At 33.9% G+C, this 18,823-nt stretch overlaps 1 protein-coding gene across 1 annotated transcript in view; it reads right to left on the reverse strand.

The window, feature by feature from the left end:
* Positions 1–18,823, reverse strand: part of col13a1 (collagen, type XIII, alpha 1) — a 94,442-nt gene that overhangs the window by 48,210 nt on the left and 27,409 nt on the right. Inside the window, exons 10-16 of the mRNA XM_056470953.1 lie at positions 17,976–18,068; positions 17,198–17,239; positions 17,050–17,067; positions 16,523–16,549; positions 16,046–16,090; positions 10,999–11,025; positions 8,272–8,307 (exon numbers count right to left, since the gene is read on the reverse strand). Of these exons, the coding sequence (XP_056326928.1) occupies positions 8,272–8,307; positions 10,999–11,025; positions 16,046–16,090; positions 16,523–16,549; positions 17,050–17,067; positions 17,198–17,239; positions 17,976–18,068 (288 nt within the window). The remainder of the gene's footprint in view (positions 1–8,271; positions 8,308–10,998; positions 11,026–16,045; positions 16,091–16,522; positions 16,550–17,049; positions 17,068–17,197; positions 17,240–17,975; positions 18,069–18,823) is intronic.

An 18,823-nucleotide genomic window follows, 5' to 3' on the forward strand; every position in this document is an offset into this window, starting at 1 on the left:
GACTAAAAATAATAGGAAGTCTCTTTGATCTTCTTCATTTCCAATCAACTCACACCATTCCATTCTGCCCCTCTGCCCATCATCATGACTCCCTTAACTCCCTTCGCTTCTAATTTAGAGCGAATAGAGCTTGGTGGGGCAGAGTCTCGAGTGTGGACTGACAGAGGCTGAGAGTGATTTATGGGAGTGCTAATCTTCAGGCTAAAAATGATGAGGACGGAGCCTTTGGAGTTGAGGGGAACTCTGGGAAGGTGAAGAGAACCGTCATCAGCACTGAGGAAAAGGGACTGCGTTCTGTGCTGACAAACTTAATTCCTTCAGGACAGTTCATAATGAGTAATGACTTACTTTGGCTCCAATGAAATACGAGAGCACGCATGGTGTATGGACTCGGACTGAGGTACAAAGTTAAAGGGTGAAAGGAATTTTGAAAATAAGCCTAATAAGTTACATTTTATATATGTGAAAGCTTCATGGAGTGCTTTAAGACACAATAGGTCTTTGTATGAAGAGATAAACAACAACAACATAATGTTTTGTTCTGAATTTAAAAGTGGCACTAATAACTCCATGTGTGTAGTTGTAATATGTTTTGTTGGTTTAGAGAAAGAAAACTTTACAAACTATTTAAAAAAAATAAAATGAATTCAAATATATTAGGATGAAGGATCCTTCTAAAAACCGCCTTAAAATGCTGATTTGTAGCTTAAGAAATTGTTTTAACATTACTCTCAATGTTTAAACAACTACGTCATAATACATTTTTGTTGCTGTTGTTTGGTAATTAAAAAGTTAAAATAATTTATTGGAAATGAAGTTTTTACACTGTAAACAAAATGGCAACTGTGGTTACTAGAAGTTTACAGTTAAAAATACGGTAGATACCATTACCACAATTTATAGTATTATACACCAGTGTTTTGAAGTATGAACATCTACACATATCTTTGTTACACAGACAAAAACACATCCATAAGCATGTGATGATGAGAAAGTAAAAGTAAACTAAAGCTCATAACAAACAACTTTTCCCACAAGCAGAGAAACAGTAATATATATTGTAGAATCACACAACTAAAACCCTGATAGGAACACCCATTTTTACAGTTTTTCACCGTTGAAATTTTCTACAGTGTAATTTTGAGCGAGGATTCATTAAATTCACCAGAAGTGACATTAATATTTTAACATAAATTTATTAATTTATTAATCCTTCCTCAAGAAAAAACATATACAGTTGAGGTCAGAATTATTAGCCCCCCCCCTGAATTATTAGCCCACCTGTTTATTTTTTTCCCCTTATTTCTGTTTAACGGAGAGAAGATTTTTTCAACACATTTGTAAACATAATATTTTCAATAACTCATTTCTAATAACTTATGTTATCTTAGCCATGATGACAGTAAGTATTATTTTACTACATAATTTACTACATATTTTAAGACACTAGTTTTCAGCTTAAAAGGCAATTTAAAGGCTTAACTAGATTAATTAGGCTAACTAGGCAGGTTAGAGTAATTAGGCAAATCATTGTATAACAGTGGTTTGTCTGTAGACAATCGAAAAAAATATATATATAAAAGCTTAAAGGGCTTATGATTTTGACCTTAAAATGGCTTTTAAAAAATTTAAAACTGCTTTAATTCTAGTTGAAATAAAACAAATAAGACTTTCTTCAGAAGAAAAAATATTATCGGAAATACTGTGAAAATTTTGCTCTGTTAAACATAAATTGGGAAACATTTAAAAGAGGAAAATAAATAAAAGGCGGGCTAATAATTCTGACTTCATCTGTATATTCCCGAAGTACAAGCTGTAATGGTTTTCAGTTTTACTTTTAATTAAAGAAAAATCCTGATAAAGAAAATTACTTTTTAACTGTAATATATTCTGTGGCAGCCGTTTCATGTAGGGAATAAAACCCTCACTGTAAAATCACTGTAATGCATGGCTTCTCCTGACTTATTGCTTTAATAGCCTTTGGGCTCTCTGTTTTATCAATCCCCATCTGGTGGGGAGTGTGTAACTGAGAAGTCAAAGCCAATGTCAAAGGTAAAAAAACAACTAAAAGAAAATAAATAAATAAAACTAAGCGGCTCTCATTTTATGTCAGAGGTGCTGAACTTGCCGTTTTTTTTTTTAATTCATGTCATACCATTATCTCTCATTTATACTTGACTTAAGAGCCTAATGGCACCACGCTTTACATGACTGGAGTGTACAGTAAATCTGTCTGTCACTATCTGTGTGGTTGTGTGCCTACATTGTGACAATTTTTAGGCCAGAATAAAAACCACAGAAGTCCATGGCACATCTACACAAAGACAACAGCGCAATCATATGTGTATGTGGGTATGTTTGATTCCAGTCCCCTTCCCCCACCCTCCATTGAAGAGAGAAATGCAGAAAGACATTAACAGCCTCACTTAATACAGATGAGGCTCACCCACTGCTGGCTGGAGGAGTAAAGGAGTTAATTTAGCGTTTGCTTATCTCCTTTTTATCTCATAAATATTCACTGGCTTTCACTACACAAACCAACACAAGCTATAAATGAGAGAGGCAGATGTTCTGAAGGAAGACAGCTGCTTTCCTATGTACTGTAGCAGTATCTTAGTAAATCAAAGAATGAATGGGTGAAAATGAAGTAATTAACTAACCTATTTTTTTACAAATTTAAGTGGATTAAATAAAACAGTTAAGTTGTGCCAAAAAAAATTAAAATTGTGTTTTTTCAGCTCATTTTAATGAAGTGATTTAAACAAACAACAAATGTCTTTTTTGAGTGATTGTTAATACTATAAAATGTTTTTATTTAATGACAGTTTAATGTTTAGTCACTTATGTGAGTGATTTGTTGACAAAAACAAACAGTATGAATTTCTTTTGAAACGAATATTAAATTTTTTATGGATTATTTGAGCCAAACATAGAAACAAAAGCAACATGTTTTCAATATCACAAGGACACATTTTAGGAAAGAATTTTAAAGGGTTTGATTATCAATTTTCTCCAACCCAGGCTCATTCTGAAAATGTAGAGTGCGCCAAATACATCCCAGAAGCTACGTTTTTTTATTTCTTTTTCTTTTAATTTTTTTTACGCGAATTCACAGGGGCCACAGTGTACACTTTTTGAGATCCCATATTTCTCTCGCCATTCGCACCTGCTGTTCTCACGCAAATCCACCAGAGGCCTCTGTTGACTGACTGCTTGACTGACTGAATGACTGACTGATCGACTGACCACCCTCCTCCTTTCCTAAACCCAGCCAATAGTATTTTCAAAAGCACAGAATGACCCACCCACCCACTTCCCTAAACCCAACCGACAATTTTAAAAACAATCCAGAAAAGAAAAGCCCAGATTTTCACGTTTTCACATTTTCTTTAATTTTTACCGTTATTTACTTGTTTATTCAAATTTTGGTTTTCTGTACTTGTCTTTTTCTTCACCGGACTCGAACCCCGTCATCGTGGTCAACTCCTCTCTGTGTCTCAAGTCCACTGATATACATGGCGAGCTAACTGGACAAACTGGCAAAGCTGGATTTTTACTTTCGCCTTGCACCGCATTGCGCACCTTCGCTGACTGTGCGCATATCTCACGAAAAGGACGAGGCTTTTAAACTTGCAGCCTTCGCCGTTGTGATATTCTTTAAAATGACAGGGGGCGGTCAAAAGAAACTGACCGTAAAGTCAGACGGATAAACAGAGAAGTAGAAAGTTTCCAGAACTATGTCATATATTTAATATCATTCAATATTTTTAAACAAATTTTTTTTAAATTAATTATTTTAATGATTATAAAGATTTTTATAACCTATCATGATTTCTTTTAATCAAAGTTTGATGCATCACTTGCTTTTGTTCATATCTCAAACAGTTTTACCTATTAAAGTTTATTAAAATATTAAACTCAACAGAACATGGGTTGCTCTACAAATATATTTTTTTATTATATTTTTCTATTATGGAAAAATAAAAAGCAAAAAAAAGGAAACTTACTAAAAAATACAGATGTTTCTTTTACATTTAGCCTGCTCCACAATTCACACATTACTGTCTGGCTAGTTTCTGTCCTCTTCTTATGCTAAATAGGCAATAATAGTCCAACATTCCTGACCATTATCACCAATAAAGCCTAGAAAAACAGGCCATCAGTATATTGTAAACCAACAGGTTCAAGTATTCTTTTCCAGTTATCAAAAAAATAATTTGTTCCTTAATTTTTGTAACTATTAAATTGTTTTAAATTCAAAATTGCAATACATACATTAGTGTAAACATATGAATGGTGTAAAAACATATTCTGTAATTGTGTACCTGTGTCTCCACTTTTACCATGGCCTCTTTTGGCTTTAACAAACTAATCTCTCCAAAACCTTTCCACCATTCCCACGGCTGTTGTAATTTCTTGCCAATAATTATTGATCATCTTGTTATCTCTATGACACGGATCATAAAGATGTCTATACAGTCGTACCTGTTTCAGACAAAATCTCTTCAAAGTGTTTTATATTCAACTTGAATTGTGAACTGTTCGCTCGATTCGGCGCTCCGCCAGCCGAAATCACTCAAAACAAACCTCCGCAAACACAGCAATGACGTAATATTCGCTGTGCGCACTCAAGTGAACTAGCAGACGCGTCAAGTATAAACCAGGCTTAACAGCGGGATAGCCGTCCATACGGAGGTAAGCGGTCAGCTGGTAAGCACGAAAAGGAACGGCCTCGTAGTAAAGCAAAATGCAGCCATACGTACTTCTGGCTACATAATTCGCAATCTCCAGAAACGTATATAGGGTTACATTTTCAGAATGAGCCTATGTTGATTTTCTCCCTCTAATTTCCATTATTTCATAGTTTTGCTAAACTGATAATTTAATAATATCAAATTCTTTGACTATTACAATTATGGTTCTTTATGAATGTACACTATGCTACTCAAATATTAAAATAATAAAATAATAATACAAATACTGTATTTTTTATCAAATTAATAAGGACTTGTGTGGTGAGCATAAGATATATAATGCTGTAATAAAGAGTGCATTGTCAACTTAAAATCATAACAACAGCACCCAAATCCATCAATAGCTACTGTATCCACCTATCTTTATGCGCATTTTAGAATGTCACATAAAAACGCTTAATGGAAATGCCCAGATGCACATACATTAGGAAAATACACATAAAAACCTTGTGTGCACAACTAAGTAGGGCAACGTTTTATCCAATAAGGCATTAACGGACGAACCAACCACATTGTAAAACATCAGAAATGTTGATTTGGTCATTCTAAACTCCCTCTGTCATCAAAGTATTATTATACTCTCAGTATTCAGTATTATTACCTCCCAAAACTGCCCTGAGTGGCTGCTACCTAAAGACCTGGTTTTAAACCTCCAAAAGCCAGTTATGACTGCATTTATTGTTTTATATTCATCTTCTAAAGTGCAAGTAATTAATTATATAAGAAAAAGCCTCACAGTGGCTTGTCCTATAGCAGGAAATATTTTTTTTTCTCTTTCATATCTGGCACCAGTTTATAGGGAAGTGACAACTTAGTTCTCTTTGACTCATTGGATGAAAATCGAGCTTTATTCGCAAATATTTTATGTGACATTCCAGTTTTTTGCATAAGTTTAATTTGCAATGTTTGGATAGAAACATAGCTAATGATATATTCCACCTTCTGCAACCCCAAACAAACCATCCCTCAAGGCCAAACCAACCACACGATAAGTGTTTCTGCATTCAATTAGAGGTGGTGATCAAGTTGTATATATCTATATAAACGTTTAAAATAAAATGCTAAATATAGCAGAGCAGCAGATGTGCTTATTCATCTGTCAGTTCCCCAGCTGGTGCAGAAGTCTGCAGAGCTTGACGATGAAAACATTCATACACTTAAACATGCCACTCAAATACAGAAACACAAAGCACTGTCATGACAACACAGCTAACAATCAAAGAGTATGGCACCATGTGTTTTGGCAGAGACAGCGGCAGGTAGCAAAAATAAGTGTGTTAAGCCCATCAAGCCGTGCGTAACATGGGAATCTCCACAAACAGCAGGGTTAGAGGCCTGTAAATCAGACGTGCAGGTGCTCGGATGAAGGAGAGAGAGGGAATGTCTAGTGCTTGTGGCCGGTTTTTCTCTTAGCATGCAATCCCTCTGGTCTCTCAGCATGACTCCGGTACTGACTCATATGTCTTTGTGCACATCCTGGTTTCGGTTGCAAAGCATTTGTCCTGCCCCCGGCCACTGTGAATCCTTATTTTTGCTAACATCAATGCATAAGTCTTTGAGGTCGGATGAGTTATAAGAATGTGGATTTTAGACAGATATGGATCGTTCACTTTGAAAATGAACGAACAAACAGACCACCATTTAAGATGACATTGAGTAAAAACGTCCTATTGACTGTATTTTAGTTTCACAATCTAAAGGCTCTTTTTAAAGTACTGTATTGCTGAATTTTTTTTACCCTTACCAAATATATCTTGCAATGTGAATAATATATAGTAAGAATCACTAGATACAATGACCAGATCACCCTATGTAGTCTAATATCATTAACTGGTCATTGTATCTAGTGATTCTTACTAGATACAATGACCAGATCACCCTATGTAGTCTAATATCATTAACTGGTCATTGTATCTAGTAAGAATCACTAGATACAATGACCAGTTAATGATATTAGACTACATAGGGTGATCTGGGTTGTCTGCTAAAAAAATACAATACAACAATTATAAGTAAATGTACAAAATTAAATAGAAATTATTAAATATTTTGAAAATATATTCATTCATTCATTTTCTTTTCGGCTTAGTCCCTTTTGAAAATATACAGTAAAATATAAAATGAGTAGAAAAAATATTATACCAGAAAATTACAATATTAATATTTAAACTTTGATTTCTACTTTTTACTTCTCATTTTGATGTTTTTTTATATAATATATATAGCTGCCTAATATAAACCAAGCTCTTCTGAAAGTCTGAAACAAAGTTATCATTAACTAAGTGGTTAAAATAACTACTTCACTCTGACACCAATATTCATTTAGAAAATTCTAACATTAATGTTTTGTTTTTTTCATTCCCAGTTTTAAGGTCATCTCTCTTAGGTGTAATTTGCTTTCAAAGTATTTTTACAGTTCAGTTTTAGCAATCTTCATATTGAACATTGCGTACCCTTCGTTGTGCACTTTAAAAACATTTATGCCATTTTGAACACAGCCGTGGCTCATGACGAGAGCTTTAGGTGACCTATTATTTAAAAGCGGAATTTAGGCTATGTTACTTCTCCAAAGCTTGTTAAAAAAACAAAAAATAATAATAAAAAAATAATAATAATAATAATATATATATATAGCAAATTGAATAAGTAGATTTCTCAAAATAAAATAAAATAAAATAAAATAAAATAAAATAAAATAAAATAAAATAAAATAAAATAAATAAACAATATCCTACTTAATAATAATAATAAGAATAATAATAATAATTATTATTATTATTTGTATTATTATTATATTATTATTATTATTATTGTTAATCGTTAATGATTGTAGGCCTAATTTACAGTAGGCAATTTATTAAGAAATTATTATTAAGTAGGAATTTTTTTATTTCTTAATAAATTGCCTACTGTAAATTAGGCCTACAACCATTAACCATTTATATGATTTACAGTATATATGAGATTAAAATACGTGTTAGCTAAGTGATTTTATATACAATAATCTCAATAAAATTTGTAAAGGAAACATATGTAGGTCCTATATGTGTCATTTACATATTTAGGTCCTATATGTGTCATTTACACGTATTTCAATTAATATGGAAAACAAGTGCATGTTTTTACCAAAACTAATTTAGGATTTTTTAAAAAATGTGCACGTAAAACAATAATTTGCACAAAAAATGGTGGGGTTTCTCTGTAAAGAAGTGGTTACTCCACCCCATTTAGAGCGCCATTACAAACGTTTTACGATATAACTAAAATGGTTTAAACAATGGATCTGTGACAGAGAAACTACGGTTTTAGGAAACGCTCCTCAGTACATCATCTATTCTCAAACGATGCATCGTACTATGATAGTTCAGCCGCGAGTTATGTCGTTGTTTGGCAAACGCACCCCTGTGTGATTTGACTGTCACACGAAACCAATATCACAACAATAATTGATTTCTTCTCCATACACGCATGCATGAAAAAAAACACTGCACAACAAACTCCATTTTAACTAGAATACCTTCTCTCCTCTCTGCCCATCCATTCCTTGATCGCCCTACATAAACGTACAGAGGGGATTTTCAGCACCACAAACACACACAAACTGCTGGAGAAAACATATGCAGACATGGACCCATGTAATGCCTAACAATGCCTGAAATGCCTGAAGATAAAGAATGGCACAGTTCAAATGAAGATGCCAAAAACCATAAATGGGCAAAAAAAAAGGTAATGTAAAGTACTGTAAGCCTGAGATCCTAAAAGCATCAGGACGTTTCACTATAGTGCTCTACAGGGTGGTCCTGGGACAGAAGCAGGGCAGACGGGGATGTGCAGAGGAAATGAAAATTCCATCAATCTCGGCCTAGTAAAGGAGTTCGGTGGGACACAGATTTCTCATAAGATGTCTGGCCCATAGATTCAAGCCTCTGCTTCCTTTCCCGTCTGAACACAGGTTTATTTAAAGACCTCATGAAATTGTTTGGCGAACAGTTTTCTTTGCTGTGTTGTTACATTTCCTACATGAAAAATAAGTTTGGTTGGGGTATGCAGTTATTTATTTCTAGTTTTAGCTAAATATTTTAGTTCATTGTCAAGGTAATATTTTCAAAATTTCTAACTTTATTCTAAGTTTATAATAAGTATAACTTATTTAAATTCATTTCACCAATTGACGGAAGTGAAAAAAAAGGGTGTGACCAGTTCACCTTTGGCGTCTTGCTATATGAAGATAGAAAATATTCGATTACAAATCATAGACACTGTTGAGCTGTTTTGCAGTATTGTGCAGTATTATTTGGTGTTGTGTAAAGAACTGTATGGAAATATCTGTCGATTAAATGTCTTAATCACTTGTTGTTGGCATCATACAGCCTCAAAGTGTTCATTTTACCCAGAAACAGCAGCCAAACGCATGATTAAGTACACTTTTTGTGGTTTCACAAAAATATAAGCTAAAGCATGTATTTCCAATGAGCCTATTAATCACAACAAATTAAACCATTTGTTATTCTGACCAACTGTAACTTCTAAAAAAATACAAATGCTCTAAAAAACAATACCTTGTTTGAAATTTTGAGTGTTTCAGATCTTTTTAGAAGAAAACAAACATTGACATTTTATGCAAACCCATACCTATTAACCTTCAGTTAACCAAGAAAAACTGAGACAATAATACAACAATAATAACATTTTTAATGTTATATTATATTTCAATGACCTATTAATTTAAAGATAGCAATGCTGTTATCGAGTGAGAAACTTTTATCTGCTTTAAGATTTATGGGAGCACACTTTATTTTCCATTTTGATTTCATGGTGCATTTAAACAGGTGATAAAACAGTTATATCCGAGTTCTGCCGTTAAGTTACTCATAATTTAACTAGTTCATCAAACAGTCATTATTTAGTTTTTATGACTATTTCCCTCTTCTCTTTGATTTTTGATTTCTGCTGTTTTAAGTTCAATAGAATGATCCAGTAGAGTAAACCTTTAATGTTTTGAAAGGTCAAGAAAAATGTGCTTCCTTAAGTCCTTCATGCCCTGTATTTTGCCTGGCCATTCCACGGCAGTGAAGCTGTCTGTCACTGTTGGCTTCAGAGAATGGTCTGAATAGTTTCCTATAAGGACTATTTGTGCATCAGCAGGTGTAAACTTTACGTGCAGCCCACTTCTGTTTACAAGGCAAACGTACCCCTGGTGAGAACTAGAGTAATCATTCCAGCAGATGAGCAATGCCTCAGATATGTGATAATAAAAATACATCTTTAGATGTTTAGATATGCTTCATCCATTTCAAAGCTCAGAATTTCGAAGTCAGAATTATTAGTCTCCCTGAATTATTAACCCCCCCCCCCCCCCCCCCCGTTTATTTTTTTCCCCAATTTCTGTTAAACAGAGAGAAGATTTTTTCTAAACAGTTTCTAAATAGTTTTAATAACTCATTTCTAATAACTGATTTATTTTATCTTTGCCATGATGACAGTAAATAATATTTGACTAGATATTTTTCAAGACACTTCTATACTGCTTAAAGTGACATTTCAAGGCTTAACTAGGTTAATTAGGTTAACTAGGCAGGATAGGGTAATTAGGCAAGTTATTGTATAATGATGGTTTGTTTTGTAGATTATCTGAAAAAAATAGCTTAAAGGGGCTAATAATTTTAACCTTAAAATGAACTTAAAAAAAATTAAAAACAGCTTTTATTCTAGCCGAAATAAAACAAATAAGACTTTCTTCAGAAGAAAAAATGTTATCAGACATACTGTGAAAATTTCCTTGCTCTGTTAAACATCATTTGGAAAATATATATAAAAAAAGAATAAAAATTTAAAGGGGGGCTAATAATTCTGACTTCAACTGTATCTGTATGTAATTTAACAAAACACACACATCTGTTTGATGTAATACACCCCTAAAGCAATATGCCAATCTGAACTGAATGCAAATCTGACATTTGCATACACAGAACAACAACAGCAATTACAAGCCGATCTGTCATTGGCTGAAATGAACAGATAGCCACACCCCGAGTACATTCTATTGGTTGGAACAATGTTGCTATGTTGGGCTGGTCAAGATCAAACAATCTTTTTGCTACAACCATAAAGACAATAAAAACACTTCATTAACCTACAAAACGGTTACTTTCAGATTACCTGTTAAACATTACCAATCACTGAAAAATATAATGCATTGTTATTGCATTTTTTAAACAAAAAAACAACCAAATGTTTTCCTTACCTTCAGTCCTTCATCTCCTTTAATTCCCTGAAGAGAAACAGAGAAAAGAAAGCTATCAGCATGCTATGCACATTAAAACAACAGCTTCATAAGTCAAAACGTAATGTTAACTCACTCCAAATAGACAAATTAGCATCTTGTTTACATATATTGCAGCAACAGAACGACATTAAAGTCACCACAACATCATTTATCTAAACAACCCATTCAATTTTCAGGAATTATATGAGCATACAGTTCTGTTGTGCGCTTTTCGGTGCTGTATGGTTTTGGCAGAGCTGAGTAAATAGCTAAACATCCATGAAGGCGACAGGCAGTAATTTTTCAGAAATAAAGCCTCAAGGGAGGAAGGCGAAGTCAGCTGTTGATTAACCGTCTTGGTAATGTGCCCAATAACATGTCTGCTCTGATTTTAACCTTTTAATTGTGAAGCCATTGACTTGGCCCTTTGCCTCTCTAGCAGATGAATGTAAAGATGTCTCTTTTCTGTGTAGTCACGAGAGGCCAGACAGGAGACACGAGCACACGGGAGAACGAGCGTTGGCTCGCTTCCATAAATCTCTGCGTATTTATGAGCGCAACGCCTGTTTGTATCCAGAAGATGGTGCAGTAGTGCAAAATAAGCAACTGTTTTACCTGAGCTATGGAGCAGCACGAAGACAAAGCTAATTCAGTCTAACCCTAATTCAGGGGAATTTTCCACAAGCTCACAGTATAATATGCTTACTATCAGTCTAGTTTTAGATATTGACTGGGTGCGTGTGTTGGACTTGAATGTGTGTTGGCTGATGAAAGAGAGCTCAAGTTCAACAAGGTAGATTGGAAGAGAACGGGATATGCAGGTTGTTCCAGAGTTCACATGTGTAAAAGTGAAACGCAAATCCGAGATTGAGAACTATATAGGTTCTATCAAAGAGAAGCAAATTCAATTTCACGAGAAAAAAAGTATATGTGGTTTCCATGCCAAAATATCTCGCAAAGTGTCAATCACCGCACTTGTAACTTCACACAGGCTTAGCTGTTTGACCCATTGTTCTGTGCTATTCTGGAAACATATGTGGACATATGTGGAAAGATTGTTTTTGTTCAGGAACTTATTCAAGAAGCCGAAAGAAAATACAAACATTTAGATCATTATGGTTGTTATTATTATTATTATTATTATTAACATTATTATTAATATTATTATTATTATTCAGTATGCATTATTTTGATTATTTCCATCTTAAATAATTGCAGCTTTTAATTGCAGGGTTTTTTTTTTTTTAGTTGAACACAAAAGATATATTACATTTTCCCATTTTTGTTGCTGCTATGTGTGCATATTTCACACGCACATAAAAAAATAGCGAAACGAAATTAAAACGCATGAAACACACTGAAACTGGGCAGTTAATTTAAAGAGTTTCAAAAAAATAACAGTAATTTGAAGGAGATCACTGACGTTTTGAAAAAGCAAAAAATGAATTTAATTATTATATATATATATATATATATATATATATATATATATATATATATATATATATATATATATATATATATATAATTTATGTAGTGTCTGACACATTAAGTATTGCATTTTAAAATACTGATTTATTTTAACAAGTGAACAACAGCATACAGAACATATTGCAACAGCATAGAATAAAAAAATAAAAACATAAATAAACCTCCCCTAGATATTTTTCACTTAAATTAGAAATTTAGATTAAAATGAAAACACTGTCTTAATCCTTTTAAAGAGCCAGCATTGGCTATTTTTTCTAATCATGTTTTTTCTTCTGTCAAATAAAAACAGTAAGTCGATCGCTCCATGGAAAATATGCATTTAAATCTTCTGTAATTGTTAATAATCACAAATCTATGTTAACATTTTAACAAAAGTTATTATTTAAATATTATGACTTAAGCATTTTATTTTAACTTTTACTTTCTGTGCTTTGTTTTTCTCTGTCTCGGTCACTCGCAGTCCAATGCGCGCGCAGCACGAGAAGAAACAACAAGGCAATTTACTGACTTATAATCTATAGGCTACTATAGTACATAATAATTTTGTGTTTTTTACATAGTTTTGCATTAGCCTAAGGTATAGTTTATAAAATCACGCCTCAGTTTTGGTGCGAATTTTAAAAACGCACCTTTTATAAAAACTATTATTCATAACCTTAATTTTCCAAATGGAAAAAAAAAAATTGGTTTGTTGGTTGTATGCTTTTTTAAATGGCGCATTCCCCAGCCTTAGGCTACACACACTCCGCATGTCCATTGTTGTGGAGCCCTGATGACATGCAGACAAATTCACGGCAGGTGTTTAGAATAGTTCTCTTTGAGCTAGCCTACATATTATGAATTAAATAAAAAATTATTTTTAGAATGTATTCAATCTGAATTTCGTACCTGTATGTGTTCTGTTGTTTATGCAGGCTTAAATGCCATTAATTATTTTGTAAGTTATTTCTTTAGTTTCACAGATTTAGTAGGACTATTCCAGGAACGAATTATTCCATTTCATAATCAATTATTAAAGTACAACTTTAATTAAAACAAGGATATGCATTAATAAGACGTGGTCATGGAAGCAAATTTGTAATTCGAATTATGTTCAGAGCTCCTAGTTTAAAATAGGCTAACAGTCGGTTTACTGCAGAGATATGCAGCATTTCTTTAAATCGCTCACACATTCTCAGTAGCCATATCTGTATATTGAAGAATGTTGGAAATCAGCAGCCATAGACTTCAATAGTATTGAACATCAGCCTATGAATATCAGTCTCTGCCAGTGTCCAATATTCTTAGCAGAGATGGCAAAAGTACACAAATCCTTTACTCAAGCAGATACTCATGTTTAAAATGACTCTGGTAAAAGTTGAAGTACGCATTACACTTTTGTACTCAAGTAAAAGTAAAGAAGTACAGCCTCAAAAATGTACTCGAGTAAAAAGTACCCATTACTACTATATGTTTTAGTTTCACTAGCTAGGTAAATATGGGGTTTTCCCCACAGTTCAAAGACATGCGGTATGGCTGAATAGATAAACTAAATTGGCCGTAGTTTATAAGTGCATGTGTGAATGCGAGAGTGTTTGTTTGTTTCCCAGTACTGAGTTGTGGCTGGAAGGGCATAAACATATGCTGGAATAATTGGTGGTTCATTCCGCTGTGGCAACCCCTGATAAATTAGGGACTAAGTTGAAAGATAGTGAGTGAGGATAGGTAGGTAACTAGATCTCACATTCTCTTTATACTTTATATAAACTAACTTACATTTCAAATTTTTAAGTAAAATGTTTGTTGCCAATTTTATGAAAGTAGCCAAGCGGCATCACAGTCGGTCATTCATGTTCACACATTCTAAAAATAATTCTATAGGCCTGTCTATCTTTATAAACAATGTCATACATTTTACATAGAATTCTGTCCAAAATATGTAGTTTTTTTAACATTTGCTAAAATAAATACGCATCGTATTTGACTGCAAACTATATTATTTTTGCATTCGCAGCTCTCATACTGTACTTAACCCGTTATTTTAGTGTTTTGTTTTTTTATTGAAACATGTAAGGAGTAGAAAGTACAGATATTTGTGTAAAAATGTAAGAATAAAAAGTTGTCAAAACAATAAATAGTGGAGTAAAGTACTGATACCAGAAAAATCTGAAGTATTTGTCCTTTGTAACTTCCCATCTCTGATTTGTAGAAATAGCTACTTTTGTGTTCAACAGAAAAAAAAGAAGCTCAAAAGAGTTTAGTATAAGTAGGAGGGTAAACTAAGAGTACATATCATTATTATTTTTTTTTTGTAAAATATTCTATGTAACTGTTTTTATTAAGTATTTTTAAGAATCAGAATGATTTCTAAAGGATCACAGACACTGATGACTTGAGTTTTAGCTGTTGAAAAATCAGTAATTTTGTAAAAAAAAAGTCTAGTATATTTAGTGTAGTGTATTTTGTGCTTCTCTTAGCTTTACCGTAAGCCTGGTCTACTATCTTAATTCAATCTTTCATTACCTCAGGGGTAATGCACTCAATGACTTTAGAGTTAAGCACATTGCTCAAGGGAAGACAGTAAAACCACAAACAGATGCTGTTATCAGCAACCCCTCTACTTTGTCTAAATCCTCCAGTGGTCCACTGGCGTTTAAACTGGTAACCCAACCAATAAATGTGCCTTTTCTTTGGCTAAATCAAAACTAGGGCTGGGAGATTAATCAAAAAGTAATTGAAATCGACATTAAGAATCTGTAATCGATAAAATTTTTCCAGGTCAATTTTTTCAATTACTTTCCATATCACGTGTGGAGTCACGTCACTCCGTTATGTTAAGGCTGAATTATACGTATTATATTATGATTTATACTTATTATATTATTATGATATTTTACTTCTGCCAAGGGCATAAGTACAGTCCGATACAGCCTTCGCATACCCATGCACCTCTCAAAAAAATGTACTTACACGTCACAACGACGTGTAGCGTATGCTTTGTGATTGGTCGGTTTGTTAGTGGTGACGACAGTGGGCGGCGCAGAGAGCTGCGCTTTAGGCAATGTGTGTTTTATTTGCAGCTGTTCAGAGTTGGTGTTCAATAAATAATCCTAGATAGTTGATAGTGTGTGTTTACTTCAATTATATTAAAATCAAGTAATCCACCCTACATTCAAAAATGTCACAATGGTAATATGTGAGCATATTTACCATGCAAAACTTGTCAGTGAACTATGAGGGCTGAACTATGAATCATTTATTAATCGTAATCAAGTTAAAATGTTCAATTAATGGAGAATTAGATTTTAGGTCAAATCGCCCAGACCTAATCAAAATCCTCTTGCTTTTGTAATCAGAAATCACATAGACAGAACCTTTTAGATGAACTCACACCCTCTTCTCTAGAATTCGGAGTGGGGGATTCTAGTACATTTTGAATCTGATTCAATCTGTGAAAAGATTCTCTGTGTAAGGATTATGTAATTGGTTGACCCAGAAGTAACGATTGACCCATCGAGCATGTTAATTATTTAAGCCACTTATAGCAGATTCTTACCATGGGGCCTTCTGGTCCACTTGGACCTGCTTCACCACGATCACCCTGAGAGATAAGAACGAAATTAGTTAGAAAACGAAGCAAGAAATGAAACAAATGGTTAAGCTTTCACCAGATGAGTTGTGTTCTCCCTAATCCACTAATATTTTATCTGTGCTTTAGCATGATTTGTGCCAAGTTTCTTTCTCCAGTCTTCATCGAGAATGTCGACTGATGAGCCTCACATTCAGGGCTCTGTCTTGTAGCTTAGTGGTTTTCAATCATTCTTCTGAATGATTCATTTATACACCATTCCCTCACAGTTCTGCTTAATTCCTTGAGGTTCCTCTGAGAAGATGGATCAGTTTCTAACTGTTTTGTTTAAGCAATCAACAGCAGTGCCAAATTTCTAGCACTAAAATGTGGATTTTGAAAAATAGCTCTTCAGATAACAGAAACAATAAAAGTCTACTTATGAACTATGATGGACACACTCACCTTTTGTCCAGGTACACCAGGTTCACCCTATAAAATAGGAAGAAAAAAAATTAAATAGCTTTAATACTATTCAAGACCTATCTTTTCCTCTGTGGCCTTTGTGGAGAAGTGTTTTATTCGTTTCTTATAATCTGAACTATCAGCTGTAAAACGGGCAATGAGCAAAGTTATATTCCTTTATTGGGAGCATCATGTCCAAAGGATTAAGCCTTCAGTACAGCTGTTTTATAGACTGGCAAACAAGTCCTCATATAAGGGACTAGAGCTTCTAAATTGAGTACAATTAAAATTCCCCAGTCTAAACTCAGTGGCAATTAACGCATCAGGGGAAATACATACTTATCCAACAACAACACGGATAATCAATTATGGCGTATCCACCCCTTCTGTACTGGCAAAGACTGAGCAGACCCACCCTGTAGGCTGCTGAACTGTGTGTGAACTTAATGTGAGCCTGTTTATGAGTCGCCTGTGGAAAATACTATCAGTGCAGAGCAGTCGGACAGATGTGAGGTTTTCAAGCCTACCTTAAGCCCTGGAAGCATCTATAGATGAACGAAAAAGAAATGCGTTAATTGCTTTAATTGACATTTGGATGCTTAAAGAATCGTCATTTTATTTCAAGTATGGTTGAGTCTCTGCATTAAAAGTTCAAATAAATGTACATTCATTCACCTTTGGGTCTTTTCCAGGTTTTCCAGGTTCTCCAGGTTTCCCCTTTGACAAAAACGAATAGGTAGATAATTAAAGCATGAAAAAATAATAACAATAAGTTCAAATAAGCCAAAACTGTACAGTCACTGTTGGATATGGCATAAATGGGTTAATCAGTCAATCATTCATTCATTCATTCATTTTCCTTCGGCTTAGTTCCTTTATTCATCAGGGGTCGCCACAGTGGAATGAACCGCCAATTAATCCAGCATATGTTTTACACAGCGGATGTTCTTCCAGTGTACACACACATACACTACAGCCAATTTAGTTTATTCAATTCAACTATACCTGCATGTCTTTGGACTGTGGGGGAAACCAGAGCACCCGAAGGAAACCCAGGTGAATATCGGGAGAGCATGCAAATTCTACACAGAAATGCCAACTGACCCTGCCAGGACTCAAACCAGTGACCTTTTTGCTGTGAGGCTACAGTGCTAACCAATAAGCTACTGTGTCGCCCATATAAATCAGTCAATAAATCAATATTTTATTTTAAATGTTCATAAATTACTTTATAATGTAAGAGAAAAAACACTAAATGAAATGAGCTGTGATAGAATGACTTGTAATAATGAATACAATTTTACAGTAAAAGGATAATTATTATTCCCAAAATACTGTGAAATCCCATCAATAAAATTATCTAAACTAACTATTTCAGAAAGCCATGTAATACATTTGAAAAACAAAGAGCATGTGGGGGAATCATTTTCTAATGCAGATGATTTCGACTTACCGGGGGCCCATTAGCCCCAGTTAGGCCAAGAGGCCCAGGTGGGCCTGGGGGGCCAGGAGGTCCCGGTGGTCCTTGTGCTCCAGGCTCACCCTGCTAAGATACAGGAAGTTAGCATGTGAGATAAAGATTAAGAAGCCATTTGGATGTAAGGTACATTTCTAAACATCAAGGCTGGATCCATTCTGATTCAAATCCAATAATTCACAATAATCAGATATGAGAATATAAAAAAGTGCATTTGTGGATTAATTTTCCACTCAAATTCCTTCGTAAACATATTGAGAACTATTGTACATACATGTATCTACAATAGGTAACACTTTATGTTGATGATCCATTTGAGTATTAGTAGACTGTCTGCCTAATATCAGCTCCTTCAACAGACAATTAACTGACTATATTAAAGTTTCCAACTTACACTAACCCTAACCCCAATCCCAACCCTAACCACAACCTAACAGTCTACTTATAATCTATTGATAATTAGTTGGCATACAGATGCAATGTAACTTACAGTAAATTCAACAAACGGACCATCAAAATAAAGTGTGACCCTACAATGTACTGTATCACCACTGAAACAATGGATTTTGAAGCTGAAAGGAACCCGAGCCTTAAGGTTGAGTTGAGAGTCAAAGATCAGGATGTGGTGATAGTTTCGGTTATCCTACCACATAAAGTACCATGTTTGGAGGAAAATGGGAAAACATTTGAAAACCTATATATATATATATATATATATATATATATATATATATATATATATATATATATATATATATATATATATATATATATACACAGAGGTGACCCATTATTGTGTGTTGCACAAAATACATTTTAAATGT

Source organism: Danio aesculapii, chromosome 13 (assembly GCF_903798145.1).
Source record: "Danio aesculapii chromosome 13, fDanAes4.1, whole genome shotgun sequence".
Lineage (NCBI taxonomy): Eukaryota > Metazoa > Chordata > Actinopteri > Cypriniformes > Danionidae > Danio > Danio aesculapii.